A 15,905-nucleotide genomic window follows, 5' to 3' on the forward strand; every position below is an offset into this window, starting at 1 on the left:
AAGAAGCATCTATGTCCACTGTGAGCGACCATCTTTGAACAGAGGCGGGGTTTACGACACCAACTCTCTGCCATCTATAATCCAGTTTTGAGATCCCTTCCCAGACGCCTTAACGCCCACTCACATCCTGGGCCATCTGATCTCAGGAATTCGCATGATAAGGTGGGGCCAGGTTTCACAATGAACACACCCGAAACTCTGGCTGATTGGGACCCACACCCAGTTTCCCACCTTGGCTCAGGCGATTAGAGGATCATCAGGGGTCCTTTTGTCCCTCTGTGGGGGGAAACTCCCACTAGGTTTATATCTGGGACTCTCCACCATTTGACCTTAGAACTGAAGAAGCTTCTCGGATGAGAGGTGAAACGTCTTCAAGCAACTTAAAGAAGTCCAGACGCTTTTCTTTGCAAGCTCCTTTGACTATTCACTGCCAACATCTGCGAACAAATATAATCCTACAAAGTTGTTCTATACAGTGTGTAACTGTTAATATAGAGCGTTATTACATTTATTGCTAATGCAGTCATATGGCACATTGACCTCTGAGGAAATGTTAGATGCACTCATCATCAGAAAGGTTGCCGACTCCTGATTTAGTGTCTTCATCTGTGCGTCTTTTTTGCTCTTGACTTACACTTTGTGTTTCTGTGTTTAATCATCTGTTAAAGCTCTAGAACTAAAAAGAAAATCATACCTGCACTTCCTCTAGTTTCTGCATTATTAGGGAGGGGCGTGGCCTCTGTGACAGGTGGATGATGACCAATGTTCTCTCTAAGCTGCACACGTGCGCAATTGCGCACTGTTGGCACGGTCTCTGCGCAGAGAAAATCTGCGTTGCACACAAAAAAATTCAAACCTGAATTGAAATGAAAGTAAATGTGTGCTGACATGGGATTAGAACGATGCCGCCTTATCCCATAGTCACATTCGTATATACGCAGCCAATCAACGTCGCTGACAGGCTCTGACAGCGTCCTTATGTGCGGTGCGGTGTTTTAGCAAAGCGGCTGCTGTGGAGTGAAGCCACGTTAATGCCAACGTGTACAACCATTGGAGATGTGAGCAGGACAGACGGAACAACTGACGGACAAAGTGTGGACTTTATACCAGTTTATAAACTGTGTTGATCGACCACGTAAAACCAGAGTTATGATAAAATATCTGCAGTGTTTGTTTTCCTTCCTGAATACTGTCGTTGTTTATATTTACTGCAGGAAGAAACGGTAAAAACGGCGTTTTATTAGGAAACCGCTCGAAAGCCTGTGAGCAAAAACAAAACTCCCAGCCTTTCCTATTGGTGGAAAAATGTACCATGTCAACCAATGAAAACATGGCATTTAGTTGTTAAGAAACGGGAGGAAGTTTTAGGAGTGACGGCGTGTTTTGAGATGTGAGAGATTTGCGACGTTTAGCGCAAATCTTGTGTAGTTAGTGTGTAGTTAGTGTGTAGTTAGTGTGTAGTTAGTGTGTAGTCAGTGTGTAGTCAGTAGTGTTGTTGTGTGTCAGAACAATGAGGCGCCTGCTGAGTGTTACAGGTGTTACAGCAGTGACACATCTGCTGCTGTCAGGCCTGCAGGTATCAGGCTGTTGTTCTCCTTCATCTCATAGTGGACACAAATTATTTTTTGTGACACAAATAATTTGTGTGGCATCAGATTTGATGCAGAACAGCTGATTGTTCTGTAAATAGTTTGAAATGTTTGTTTAAAAACGCCTTGGCTGCATTTTTAGGTAAACAGCTGCAAAACTTTGTTTGCAAAGTTACTTTTTTGAAGAAGTAACTAAATAATTAATTACCCAACATTGGTCATTATTTACTGTATTTGCAGACAGAGTTACAGACTCTCTCCCAGACCACAGACTCAGAATACAGTCAGAGCAAAAAATAATAAAAATAAAGTTGTTTTCAAAATTGGAGTTCAGGTTATTTTTGCTTCCAATAGTGTTAACATGCTGCACATGAACAAGATTGTTTACGTTTTCATTGTCAGTGGGTTAAAGCAGTTAAAAGTCGTCTAACATAAATGTAAATGCTGTAATTTGATTACTTTAGTAAACATGTAACTTGGATGCTGGCGTGACCACAGTGCACACGTCTGCTGTTGCTCACAGTGGTCCAAGTGTCCGCTCAGGGAGTTTGTGTGTTCAGACGCATGAAACATTAGAGGGAACATTGATGATGACCCACACTTCACCTCAGTTAATCCCTGAGGAAACCCTCAGCTACAGGTTTGATAGCTTTTCTCCCCAAATAAAGGAAATGATCATTTCAAAACTGCATTTTTTGAAAAGTGTGATGCAAACCAGATACAGAGTTTTTGTTTTGGCTGCAACTTTTATTTTGAAAGCAAACTTTCTCCATGTTTGCGTCTCATCCTTTCAAGTTTCACTGCAGCTCAGAGAGTGAAAGTCAAGCGTTTGCAGACAGATTGGCTTCTTCCACGCAAGCTCGACTTCAGCGTGTTTTTAATGCAGCATCTGTGACCAGTTTCACCCTGTGGCTTTTCCCACTTTTGTACACTGACTGAAGGTTTCCAGTGGGTCTCTGACCGGCGACTGAGGCCTCAGCTCTCCACTCTTTATCCAAAATGACATGACAGCAGCTAAACCAATGAGCACTGCCACGTTCTGTTCCCACACCTCATAAACCTAAGAAGGTCCTGACAGGTGAGTGGCCTGTCGAAGCCCACCTTTGATGTTTGGGGTTATAAGCCAGGACTATAACTCTGCGTACCACCACTCCAAATATAATAACATGGCTCTAATAATGGACCTACCTCCCATCAGGCAATATTCCCACTGGAAGAGAGTGATGACTAAACTACCCAAACCTAATTTACATGAAAATGACTCCATATTCAGGCCAGGAAATATTCTAATAATGCATTCACAGCTGGCTGCAGACATGGAGCCAATTGAATCTCGTGGAGGAAAATTATTGTGCAGTTTTGTCGTGTTTATTTGAAGAGCACGGAGCTGGCCTTCCATCATTCACGCCTTCCTTTACTTCAGGTAGCTGCTGTCATTGTTAATCAGTCCCTGTGCTTGTCGGGCTGCCGGCTCTGCGTTGGAATTACCTGCCGAGAGGATTTAGAGTAAACTCTCTGCAGAGCAGATGGCAAACAAACAGCTTCCAAGCAGCAGGAGGACTCCACATGCAGCCAGGCCATTGATCAGCAGGTACCCGCACACTGATTACTCAAAGTTGTGCTGGCAGCGTCTTTTTTTTGCCTGACATGTTCTTCAACTACTTTTAACCTCCAGCGTGAGCTCTGAACAAGCCGCTCAGCTTAGAAAGCCCTCTGAGCGAGAGTGCAGCAAGTACAGATCTCATCAAAGAAAAGTTGCCTGATGAGCTGATGAGCCTCTATTTTTATCTCCTCCCAGCTGATTGTCCGTCCCTGTGGACTGGCTCCCACATTCCCTCACATGAACCTGTGGGAGCTTTCACATCCTATTTAAAGAAGACGAGCGGGATAAAAATACGCAGATAAGATTGGCGTGCAAATAATAAATCATTAAAATCCGCAGGGAACAACGAGCGTGGCCAACAGGAAGCAGGAGGCATTAACAGACCGGACTGAACCACGCGGAGCTGCTGCTTCTGCTCACAGTGGACACGGCAGAGTAACGGACGGACGTGTCAGAGGTCATCAGATTCAACCTGTGCTTGCTGGTTGCCTTCATGTATGAAACACTTTGTGTGGCCAATATGTGAGCAGACTTTAATGCAACTTCACATCCCTCTGATGCCTCCAGCACCGCGTGGACTTCCTGTGAAGGACACACAATATCCTGAAGAGTGTGTGGGAGTTTGCCGCGGTTCACCAAACACATATAGAAACTCTTCATCCTGTGTATGAGGCTCCTGTGGCACTTTAACCCTCTGTATTCACTGCAGACTGGTCTTTTTGATTCTTTATCCTGCTGCTGTAATAAAACAGTTTGTTTTGGTGCATGATGTCATTCTGCTGGCTTCATCCCCAGCTGAAGCAGCGAGGGGGAGAATCAGACCCTTTTAGTCCGAAATTATAATGATTCCAATTATAGAGCATGACAGTCTGTGAGCAGCTCCCATCCAAACCGTGCAGTAACCGTGCCTTTGTGAGTGGCTGCTGCAGTTTCTGTTAAATCAGCTTAAAGTGTCATTCACACAGCTACATGGGAAAAGTGTCTATTCCACGAGCGGTCGGCGGGTAGGGTCTCCATCTCCATTACAGCAGCATGCCATCACGCCATTGGTTTGATTCAGGTGTGTCAGAACAAGGATGCATCTAAAAGCTGCAGGACAGCAGCTCTCGAGGACTGGAGGTGGGACCCTGCTGTAGAGGTTTCTGACGGTTGCTGATGTGAAACTGGTTGCAAAGAGTCAGAGAGTGCTGCACTGACAGCCTCTGCGATTGCTTTGGTCACTAGCAGGTTGCCAGTAGCTTGAATGGAAGTTGTCTGCAAACACTTGCAAACTACTCGCCAAACTCAACACGGAGACCTTTTGAAGCTGGAGTTGCGTTGGCTGCAGTGAGAAGGCACAATATTCATTTTGAATAGCACTCGCCATTTCTCTGTCATCGCTGCTTGATGGTTATTTGGTGAGTCAGCAGACGAGCAGACGTCCTCTTTGGGACCATTTTTAGTGAGCAGCAGCGATCAGTTGGGACTGCGTGAATATGCTAACAACTGGAAGCTGTCGGGGGGGCTGCTGCTGGTCTGCAGGCCTGTGTGAGGTACAGAGTCGACTTCCTCCTTGACATCAGCTGAGAGCTGAAGGTGTTTTCAGTAAGAGCGTGTTGTTACGTGAGGTTACAAATACCCTGTCTGGGGTTATGTGACATTTCATCAGCCAGCATTTTTCAAATGATCTTCAGGTCAACGAAACCTGTAACGCTGCCTTCGTGCTCGTCAATCAAACATCAGCAACCCAAAAAGCAAAGCAAATGAGAAGGAAACGAACGACTGTGAGGGGAAAACAAATGGAAGCAGCACAACAGAGAGGCATCAAAGAAGGAAACGCACAAGAGGCGGAAGCAAGCGGGGAAATGGATGAAAAGAGGAAACGAAGGCGTTGGATGGAAGGTGGACGTACAAACGGACAGAGAGGCGCATGGAGCTGAGTGCAGCACTCACGTTAAAGCTGTCAGTGTTTTCATGCTGTGAGAATAACTGGGTCATACGTGTAACTGCAAATCCAGGCTGACAGCAGTCGTAGTTGCACGTGAAGGAAAGAAACTTTTCAGAGGCATCTTTTTAAGCTGCAGGTGGGCAAGATTTCACAGCCAAGGATTTCATTAACTTTACATCTATTAACTCACTTTTATCTACAGCTCAGCAGCTTCAGCAGCTCTCAGAGACATCTGAGACCAGCAGTGCTCGCACAAAAGACTCTCATCCATGGAAACCCCAGAGTTCTTCCATCCATCTGGCCAATTTCTTCTACAGCCATGAATTTGGTAGCATTTTTATGTCTAATAACTTGAAGATAAGCAGCCACCTGTGGCCCACGGTGATATCCACCATGGTCCCTGCGTCTGCCCGATTGGCTCAGTAAGGCTACATTTGTGCTCACTGCGGGAAGCAATCATTCACCTGTGGCTCGTTATCCTGTCTCCTGGCCACTATTTAGGACAGTGGCTCAGAGCTTCTTGTCACTGGACCATTGTGCCGACTCACATTAGTGTGGCCCCAGCTCTGAACTTCCCTCGTGACTCCCTGATTTTGATTCTTCCTCATCTGTTTGCACATTGGACCCGTCCTCGTACATCTTCCCTGGTTTCCCAAAGTGTGAGCGTTTGGCAGCGTGGCGTGTTGTGAGCGGAGCGTGGATCGGCGATCGGTTGTTTCTGCTCCTATGTTACAAACACTGCTGCACTTTATTACATGCAGTATATCTGATGGCACGATACAAACATTTGGTTACAGGGGAAATCGTTTCAAACTTTTCATAGATTCTTTTTCCAAAACGTTTAAACCTGCAGTTTGATGTCTTTGTCCAATTTTAAATAAAGCTTAGTCCTGAAGTCATTTGCAGATTATTGCATTGAGAAAGTGACACTGAAGGAGGAGATTGTGGACCTTATATCAACACAGCACAGGACTCAAAATTGGATAAAAATTGGATGTTGAGCAGAAAAAAGATGAAGCGGACGAAGCTGAGAGACAATCACATCTGCAGAGATACGAGGCTCTGCCAAAATCCCAGTGAAAAGGCAAAAAGGAAGAGAAGCGACTCCAATTAATGTGAGTCAACTTCAGCTTACATATGTCTGATTCTCTCATTGTGTTCGCATTTTCACCATGTGGTGACATAAGAACGTCCACCCTCCCTTTATTTGTGACAGTACAGTGCACTGATGCACAGGATGTAGGAATAATTTCTAAAATTATTATCCAATTTAATTCAGTTTTATTTATACAGCGCCAATCACAACAACAGTCACCTCAAGGCGCTTTGTATTGCACAGTAGATACAGAGAAAAACCCAACAATCATATGACCCCCTATGAGCAGCACTTTGGCGACAGTGGGAAGGAAAAACTCCCTTTTAACAGGAAGAAGCCTCCAGCAGAACCAGGCTCAGGGAGGGGCGGGGCCATCTGCTGTGATTGGTTAGGGTGAGAGAAGGAAGACAGGATAAAGGATAAAAATCTTTTCCAATAATGGACTAGTCCTCGTTCCTGACAGGTTTAACCCATCTTCTATTACACAGTAATCCAAATTACAGCTATAGTAACTTTAAGCTTCATGTGCCAACGTTATCTTAATTTTTTAACATCTAGAAATGAAGATCGGGGCTTTAACCCTTCAAAAAGCTTCTAGACTTACTTTAGCAGCACAATAATAATGAATTAAAATGGAATTATTCCAAGTTTTAATCTTGAAATGTACTAAAGCAGTTAAAAATAATCAATCACGCCAGGCCTGTTTTAGTCTAGATTGGCTGAAGGGTGAGCCTTCCTCCCTCTGTGACATCATATGTGCCCGAGAGTAGAAAAAACTGTGATAACCTGGGTGTTCTCAGCATTTTGAGCTCCCTGACCTCATTATTGAACATGTTTAATGTGGATGTCCATCAGTGGGACAGAATATAGGAGTGGAAATGAGGAAAAGCAGATTAGGTCACCCTGAAGTGGATCAATATCTGTGACAAAGCTCCATGGAAGCAGGTTTTCCCCTATTGTTAAATCTAATTATATTTCAGATGCTTTTCTGGACTCCTTGGTCCTTCATTAACTCGAGAGGATGCTGCCCTTTAAAACAAAAGCACAGTGCTTCTTGTCCAGCGCCTCCTGCCCACTGAAACGTCCCCACCACATTCCTGCTGCTCCTCACACAGAGGGAGATTAAATGACATTTTCACACTGGTTCAGAAAATGGACCTCTGACAATGAACAAATGGTTTCCTCACCACAGGCTGAAAGTTCAGGGTTTGTTCTTTGTTTTGTTTTGGTTTATTTACCCAAAAGTTATAGTTGGAGAAGATCCAAGCTGGAGGAAATAATAAGAACACAGGAATGATGTTGCATGCATAACAGTTTAACCATCCCAACCATTTCTGCCACTTCCTTTGGCACAGCCAGCCAGATTACAACAAAATCAGCCTCTGAGCCAGCTCATATTCACTGTTTTATCTTCACCTACTTCCAAGGTGCATGGAGAGGATGAAACAATTCACACTCCAGCAACACTTAAGGGAAGAGGAACAACTTCCCTGTTTCGGCTTGTGGCCTTCATCAGGGTCACAAGCCCTGATGGCAAAGTTTGAAAAGCAGAACTTGACAACACCAGCAGCTGAAAGCAGGGAAACTCTTAAACACGGTGATGTAACCATGGGAATGACAGAGTCATCCAGACTCAGCATCCAGCGGCTCGTCTGTCAGCGCGCTGGCGTTGAAGTCCAGAGGCTCGTGGCTGCAGCAGCTCCATGCGGTCCCTCTCTGCTCGGCTCCTGGAGCGGGATATAAGATAAGATAAGATAAGATAGAACTTTATTAATCCCTCGGGTGGGTTCCTCTGGGAAATTCGATTTCCAAAAAAGCACAGCACCGACAGAAGTTACAGAGTTATACACACACACATATATATAAATACAGAGACAATATAAATAAAATATACGAAGGGGATATATATGTATATACATATATATATATACATATATATATATACATGTATATATATATATGTATATATATATATACATGTATATATACATATACATATATACATACGTGCCTCCTTTGTTGTATGGGTTTTGTTTGTCCCCTTAATAGAAGACTGCGGCATTGATATCTGCCTATAATCTGCATTCAGGGTCCTCAGTCTGTATTCAGTGGGACAGGTGTAGGTGTTTGGCAGGTGTAGTCTGACAGACTAGGGCTGGGAATCGTCACTGATTTCTAGAATCGATTCGATTCCGATTCACAAGGTCCCGAATCGATTCGATCCACGATTCGATTCAATTCGATTCGATTCGATTTTGAATCAGTCCGAAATATTATTATATGAACCATAATATATATAAAATTATGATAATTCACCTTGTATATGTACTGTCAAAAGAACCCTCTAAGCCTTGTGAATGAATTACATAAATTTCAAAATTAAGAACAGATACTAAAGCAGTTAAATAATGTAATTTTTAATTAACATTAGTATATATATTTTTTCATACATACATTTCAAGTGGATCAGGGATCCAGTGCAAATAGAACACATCTTTTGTAAACATCAGTAAAACCTCAGAGAAATAGTTTTGCTGTTAGTGTCTCACACAGCTTTTCTGAAATCCACTATTGTGTTTTGGAGACACACAGTATAACACAGCATGTACAAGTGAACTGACAGAAACTGACCGATCAGAAAATGAAAAACTGCCTTTTAAAATACTTCAAAAAATGAAAACATATTGAACAGTATTGTAAAACCTCTGTGAAACTAATGCAATTTAGCCTTATTTATAACTACCCTCTCACTTCTTTGAGACTGTAAGGTTTTTCTGCAAGAAGAGAAGCTGGTCTACATGTTGTGGAGTCAGGCAGCTCCTTTGTGCGGTAACAATGTCACCAGCAGTTGAAAACACTCGTTCAGAAGGAACACTGGTCCCAGGTATGGAAAGATACTGCTTTGCTTGTAGAGCCAAGAGAGGATACTCCCTTTCATGGTCCCTCCACCAGATCAAAGGATCCTCAGAAAGTGCAACAGGCTCAACGCCCCTGTATCGATTCACTTCTTCCTTTGCCTTCTGAGTTGGTGTTTTCTGTGGTGCTGTGGTTTTTGTTGAGTAGGCTGGCCCAAGGAGAAAAATTAATGCAGAGTCCTTTGACCTCTTAATTGGAGGGGCATAATCCACTTCATCAACACCACCAAGAGAGATGTCAGGGACAGTTTCCTCAGATGTGTCACCATCAGACTGTCACTGTAGAAAAATGAAAACTTAATTAATAAAGAAATTACTATTTATATTCTAACTCGAGTAGTGCAAAAAAACCAATAATTTTTTGTTTTTGTTTCTGTAACTCACAATAGCTGTGTCCACGTTCTCCAAACCTGCTGCTTCCAACACCAACTGAGAGAATGTGTTGTTACAGGTCTCTTTGGACAAGAATGGCAGGGCCTTAAAGCGAGGATCTAATGCTGATGCAATGTAGAGCTTGTCCTTTAGGGCCACATATCTTGAAAAGAGATTTTGCACATTTAACTCAGTTTATTATGTTGGATATACATGTGCATGGTTACATACACTCATGCAAGATCAGAAACATTAATATACGACTTTGTTTCCATAATTTATATATAAACATCTATAGATAGATAGATATAAAATCAAAAGGCCTATTACTAGACAAGAGGGCTTAACTAACATTTTTATAATATATAGATTTTTTCACTATAATAAGAATTTTCATGTAATACATGCATCCATACAGTTACACTCATTCATGGCATACACACACAATTCATAAACATACCTTGACTTCAAGTTGTCGTATACAGCAGTCTTGAGGTCTTTAATCAGTGAGGAGTCATGAGAGACACTGATCATCTTCTCCAGCAGCTGTGCATGCAGAGGTGCAATGATGGAAAGGGTCGGGGACTTTTCTTCAGACATAACCAGTGTGGCTGCTTTCAGCGGCTTCAGAGCTTTCACTATATCTTCTCCATCAGTTATGTCAGCCTCTGTAAGACTACAGAGATTACTGTCATTTCTCCTCACTTCAGGTGAGAGTAGAGCTGCAGAGATTGCTGGTTGTTGCTCTAGGAAGCGTTCCAGCATCTCCAATGTGCTGTTCCATCTGGTCACCCCATCATTCACCAGCTTATGGGCAGGTAGATTCAGTATCTTTTGCTTCTCTTTAAGCTTGCAACTTGCAACAGTGCTGCGATGAAAAAAGGATGCTATGCGTCTCACTCGGCCAAGCAGCTGCGCAACAGCTGGAACTTTCAGTCCTGCTTGTGAAGCTAAATTGAGTGTGTGGGCAAAACAACCAATGTGCAACCAGCCCGTTATTTCTACAGCTCGCACCATATTTGCAGCATTGTCAGTTACGATGACTGGATTTTTGTTTGTAAGCTCCCATTCTTCGATTGCTTTGAACATAATTTCAGATAAATTAGCTGCTGTGTGGCTTGCTTCGGTGGTTCTTGTCTGTAAGACATGAGACACGAGTCTCCACTCCTGGTCGATATGGTGTGAGGTGATAGTCAGGTAGTTATCTGTTGCTCTGGATGTCCAGCTGTCACAGGTTATAGCGACTCTCTCTGCTGACTTGAGTGAGGCTGTAACATCGTGTTTCACTTTTTCATACATGTTTGGGATTACCACTTCACTCAAATGTTTGCGTGATGGTAAAACATAGCGTGGTTCTAGCGTATTAATGAGGTTTTGGAAGCCATCATTTTCAACAACGCTGTACGGACGTATATCTTTACATATGAAAGTTGCCACAGACTGGGTTATTTTTTGGGCACGTGGAGAAGTGGATTCAAACTTCACTGCAAATGCCTTTTCGAGTGAGCGTTGCTTGGTGTCGGCCGTTTTTGCTAGCAGGATATCTGGATGATGCCTCGTTAAATGATTTCTGAGATTTGTGGTATTTCCACAGTGCTTTACCTCCATTTTGCACATCTTACATACGGCTTTGCTTTTGTCCGGCTCTTCACTGTCTTCACAGTTCTTAAATCCAAAGTGTTGCCAGACATCTGCCTTTAGGCTCGGTGGCACATTCCCGGGAGTAGCCATGATGGTTCATGCGTCCAGGTCACTTAACTCTCGCGTGACTTCCTCATGTTAACCGCTTGCAAATTTCATACGCGGCAAACTACATATGTATAAAAAAAAAATCGATTTCCGGATTTAATGAATCGATATCGTTTTATTCCAGTTAGAATCGATTTTAATCGATGAATCGATTTTTTAAACCCACCCCTATGACAGACTGAGGCCTTAAACAGGTGCACGATTGTTTTGGTTGGTGAGTAGTCGAGTAATTTCTGAAATTCTTCCAAAATATTTATTTTAATGGTGAGCACTTATATCTTTATTATATTCAAGAGAAGGCAGACATTGGTTTCTTTAATTGAAGCTTTGTTTAGCAGTGCTGCATGGCAGGAAAGACCCACTGCTCAGAGAAAGACTTCTGTAAACAAGGGCACAAATGGAGACGGGATAAAGCAGAGAAGGAGCCGTGCCCAGGAGGCTGGTATGCTTCCACATCATCTCACTTCTAACAACTTTGTTCTCAGGATTTGGAAGACAGATCCTCCTTAAGCACAGTGGATGTGGTTCTGTCTGGCTGTTCTGGGTCAGTCCTCCTGTGACTGCAGTATAATATACGGCGCTCTGTAGCGTCCTGAGACATAAAGTTTTGGGCAGCGCATGACAGCAAAACTTCATCCTCAGCTGATTGTGCAGTCTGCTGGAAGCACACGTGGAAATCAATCTTCCAGAACTTGCTCACTTTAATATAAAGTGAGTGCTGGCAGTGAATCTCTCATTAGTAATCACATTTTAAATGCCTCATGGGAACTTTAGCCAGCTGCTGATCTTGGGTGTTGTGGACATTATTTCAAATTCTTCTGAAAACTCTTCTCGTTAGAGGTTATGCCGTCTGCCGTCTACCTTCTGATGTGGACCTTTGGAGGTTTTGCTCTTCTCCGTATTAAAAGTAGCTGCTAAAGGAAGTGAAAAGTGAGAATGTGAGGGAGAGGATCTGAGGCAGGCCGCTCGACTTTAACTTCACCACCGATGAGCTCTCTCAGGAGACAAAGACCAGAGCATGTGATGCTTCAAACTAATATAATTAGGCTTAAAACTTCCAATTTTAGCTGTCACTTCTCCTCGTAGCGCTCCAAGAGGAAAAGTGAAAGGTCTCTCTGACTGTCCCTCCAAATCTGCCTGGCTGATGCTGCGAGGTTCATCGGTAAGAGTAAGAAAACTGAAGAAATCAGACTGTATGAAGGTGCATCTGCAGCTTTTTGAGACCTAATGTGAACAATCAAAACATTCAAGTCAATAAAGTTCATTTGTTTATATGGTAACAATTCACAGCAGCCATCCCAAAGTGTTTCAAGACCCGACAATGTAAAATTACCCAAACCTTAAAAGCCTGCAGTCGGTTTAGCCTGCTAATAACAATACGTTGATCGTGTTTTAACGTTTACGCATTAACTAATGGTCAGATTTCTTTGAGCAGACTTTTAGGAACGACGTCTAAAAGACATGTTGAGAGTTTGGAGGACTTGATTAGTGACGTGAACTCAGAAAGCTCGAACAGAGAGAGTCTACATAAATGTCTGCAGGTGTTAAAGTTGCTGTTCGTGGTGATACAGACTTGATCTCAGCAGCAGCAGTTCAGGCTACGCATTCAGCTGAGCCCGACTGTATTAGCTCAGGCTCCTCCCCCACAATGAAGCTGTCAGGTTCATCACTGAAGCGCTGGCGGTCCTTCTGTGAGCGATGAGTACTTTCAGGCTGCGCTCTGTATAAGTGACCTTAATTTCAGGTATAAGTGCTGCTTCTCTGTCGAGTGCACAGCTGAGCTGGAGTGAGCTGGCTTTCAGTGGTAAAGGAGGGTAATGGTGACACGGAGCACTGGCGAGCTGCTCAGTGTCCGTCTTCCATTCCTTCTAAACCTCCTCGTTCTTTTTTGTGTCTTGGTTAAAAGATCTTTTATTTAAGTCACGGCAGCGTGATGGACGAGGAGCTGCTGGGACCAGTTTAGGAAACGAGGTTTGAAAACACTCAACACCAGATTACTGACGGTTTGGAACAGTGTGCTGAAGTGCCCTGAACCTGCAGTCCTCTTACTGCCCAGCAGGGGGCGACTCCTCTGGGTACAATAATAACATCTGTGAGAAAATGAGCCCACTGCCCACTTGATCTCTGAGCTCAGTAACACCTCGGGGTCGATACTTCACGATGAATCTGTCAGAGGTTTCTGACTGTGATGAAACTGCTTAAATCACCTTCCTTCCCCTTTCTTAGGCCTAAAACCAGAACGTGTCCAAAAGCAGTGAGGTCTCGCTGGTCTGTCTCACATCAGATATACGGAACGAGGGCAGCGTGACACGACGACACATCATTAGTTTGACTATCAGTGAACAATAGTTAGACGTAGAGTGATGTTTCTGAGACATGTTTAATCTTTTCACCAGTGAAGCGAAGCCTTCGCTGTTAAAGCGCGTCGTTAACCGGAGCCACAGCTCCACTAAAGTTGATGGACGTGCCCTACTTTGAGGCCACACATGAAATTTAAATGACACCACTCATCTTCTCGCTCTCTTCGCGCTTTGGCTCCCGAGGCTCAGTCGGCCCACATTTGTCACTGTCAGCCGTAACCTCAGCTGTGACAGCGGCAAACGTGGCCTCGAGTTCAGCCCGGGAAAAACTCGGCGACCCCGACTCATCTGTGCTCGCAAGCTGATGATGCAGGCCAACAAAATATCAAAGATTTGCACTTCAGCAGCTTCCTTTCTTCTAAACTTGACCAGACATAGAAACCAGGACACGAGAGGCAGAGCCGTCGCCTGCATCGACATTTCTGCTCCTAGTTTCTCTTTTTAAATGAACTCTGCAGGTCATCACAGAAACAGAGCAGTGACCCGCACCTAACACACCAATTATCTGGTAAAAGGGTGCAAACATCTGAGGAGGACACGACCTCGGTCAGACAGACGATAATGAGACCCCATCAATTACAGTTTTTTACAGACGCTAGGACACATTTCTCAATACTTAGGTCACGTTTGCAAACCTCCTCACACAGTGAGCACAACAGAAGTCTATGTGGGCTAAACTGAGGACCAGTTATCATTGTTTTGGCACAAAATGCATTCAATGACTACATCTCTCAAATTTCATGAATTATCTTCTCACTCAGACACAACAACTGCCAAAAACCTTTGTACAGGACATTTTGCATGTGCTTACATACTGTTTTCAAAACTGTTAAACTTATGGCCAAAACAATAACACAATGCAAAACTTAATAAGACAGCAAAATCCAACAGCAATATTTTATTGAAACATATTTTAAATCTAAAAATGCAGTTTAACCAGCCACAGCTGATTCTCATTGTAGATGAACATCTGCACAGGTGTTACTCCTTCAATTTCATTACAAAAGGAGACGACTGCTGAATAGGTTTGTTTTGTGACGTAAACATGGACCCAGCCAGAAATGGAGAAGTGGCTGAAAGAGGAAGAAGAGTGGCTGGGAGGGGGCGAGGAATACGTATGCGTGGTGGAAGAAGAATAAGAGGAAGATCAAGAGCTGTAGTCTCAGATGAGATCAGAGCTACTGTAACTGATCATGTAGTAAATCATGGTCACTCAATGAGAGGCTGGTCAGAGAGTGCAGCCAAATCTGCAACGCTCTACAGTGGCATCTATTGTTAGAGTTTTCCGGCAAACCAACAGGTAACTTGTATTCTGCAGGGGCATTTGCACATTTCAGAAGTAAATAAGCTTTTGTGTAATTGTTGTTGCATTCCTGCTTAGGACTCAACGGTTACCTCACACAGGAGGGAGAGGACGGATGTTCACTGATGTGCAGGAAACTGCCATTGTTGATATGGTCATCAGAAACAATGGGATAAAACTCACTGAAATTAGACAAAGAGTCTTGGCAGACAACGTTACCTTCGCAAATATTCACAGTGTAAGCGTAACAACAATTTCTAGAGTCCTGAAAAAACATCAGGTCAGGATGAAGCAGTTGTACACTGTGCCTTTTGAGAGGAACTCTGAACATGTCAAGCAACTCAGGAACCAGTATGTCCAGGTAAGATCACGATACAGATCTGTTTTTGAACAAAACCAAACACACAAAGACAATTATACAAATTTACTACTGTAACAGCTCATGTTGCCCTGTGGATTTATGTTAGAGAGTCATGGAGATTGAAGGCAGGCAAACACACCACATTTTCATCTTTGTGGATGAGGCAGGTTTCAACTTGTCCAAAGCACAGCGACGAGGGAGGAATGTGATTGGGAAGAGAGCCACCGTGAATGTCCCGGGCCAGAGGGGTGCCAACATCACAATGTGCGCAGCAACATCCACTGATGGACTGCTGCTACACAGACCACTGATTGGGCCATACAACACTGAACAGCTCCTTGCGTTCCTGCATGATCTCTATGGCAGGGTTGTGCTCGGTGGGGAAAGGGATGCAGAGAGAAGGAATCAGCCAACATTTATAACTGTATGGGACAATGTGGCATTTCATCACTCCCGTGCAGTCACCGAGTGGTTTGCAGCCCATCCCAGAATGGAGTCTCTTTTCCTCCCACCTTACTCTCCATTCCTCAACCCCATAGAGGAATTCTTTTCCTCATGGCGGTGGAAGGTTTACGACCATCATCCACATGATCAAATGTCCCTCCTGGATGCAATGAATGCTGGATGCCT

At 43.7% G+C, this 15,905-nt stretch overlaps 1 protein-coding gene and 1 long non-coding RNA gene across 3 annotated transcripts; one reads left to right on the top strand and one right to left on the bottom strand.

Moving 5' to 3' along the window:
- Positions 1-9,435: 9,435 nt before the first annotated feature.
- Positions 9,436-11,328, bottom strand: LOC113027207 (zinc finger BED domain-containing protein 1-like). Its single transcript, XM_026176829.1, has 2 exons — positions 9,963-11,328; positions 9,436-9,665 (listed from the first exon to the last, which is right to left on the bottom strand). Exons 1-2 carry the CDS (start codon positions 11,231-11,233, stop codon positions 9,458-9,460), a joined length of 1,479 nt encoding a protein of 492 aa, XP_026032614.1. The 5' UTR covers positions 11,234-11,328; the 3' UTR covers positions 9,436-9,457.
- Positions 11,329-14,642: 3,314 nt separating this feature from the next.
- Positions 14,643-15,594, top strand: LOC113027285 (uncharacterized). Of its 2 annotated transcripts, none has more exons than XR_003273012.1 (3): positions 14,643-14,911; positions 14,993-15,275; positions 15,382-15,594. It is a non-coding gene; the product is annotated as an uncharacterized LOC113027285 (long non-coding RNA). The 2 variants fall into 2 exon arrangements; XR_003273013.1 differs by having other exon boundaries at positions 15,443-15,594.
- Positions 15,595-15,905: the final 311 nt, after the last annotated feature.

This window comes from Astatotilapia calliptera, chromosome 7 (genome assembly GCF_900246225.1).
Source record: "Astatotilapia calliptera chromosome 7, fAstCal1.2, whole genome shotgun sequence".
NCBI classification, from domain to species: Eukaryota; Metazoa; Chordata; class Actinopteri; order Cichliformes; family Cichlidae; genus Astatotilapia; species Astatotilapia calliptera.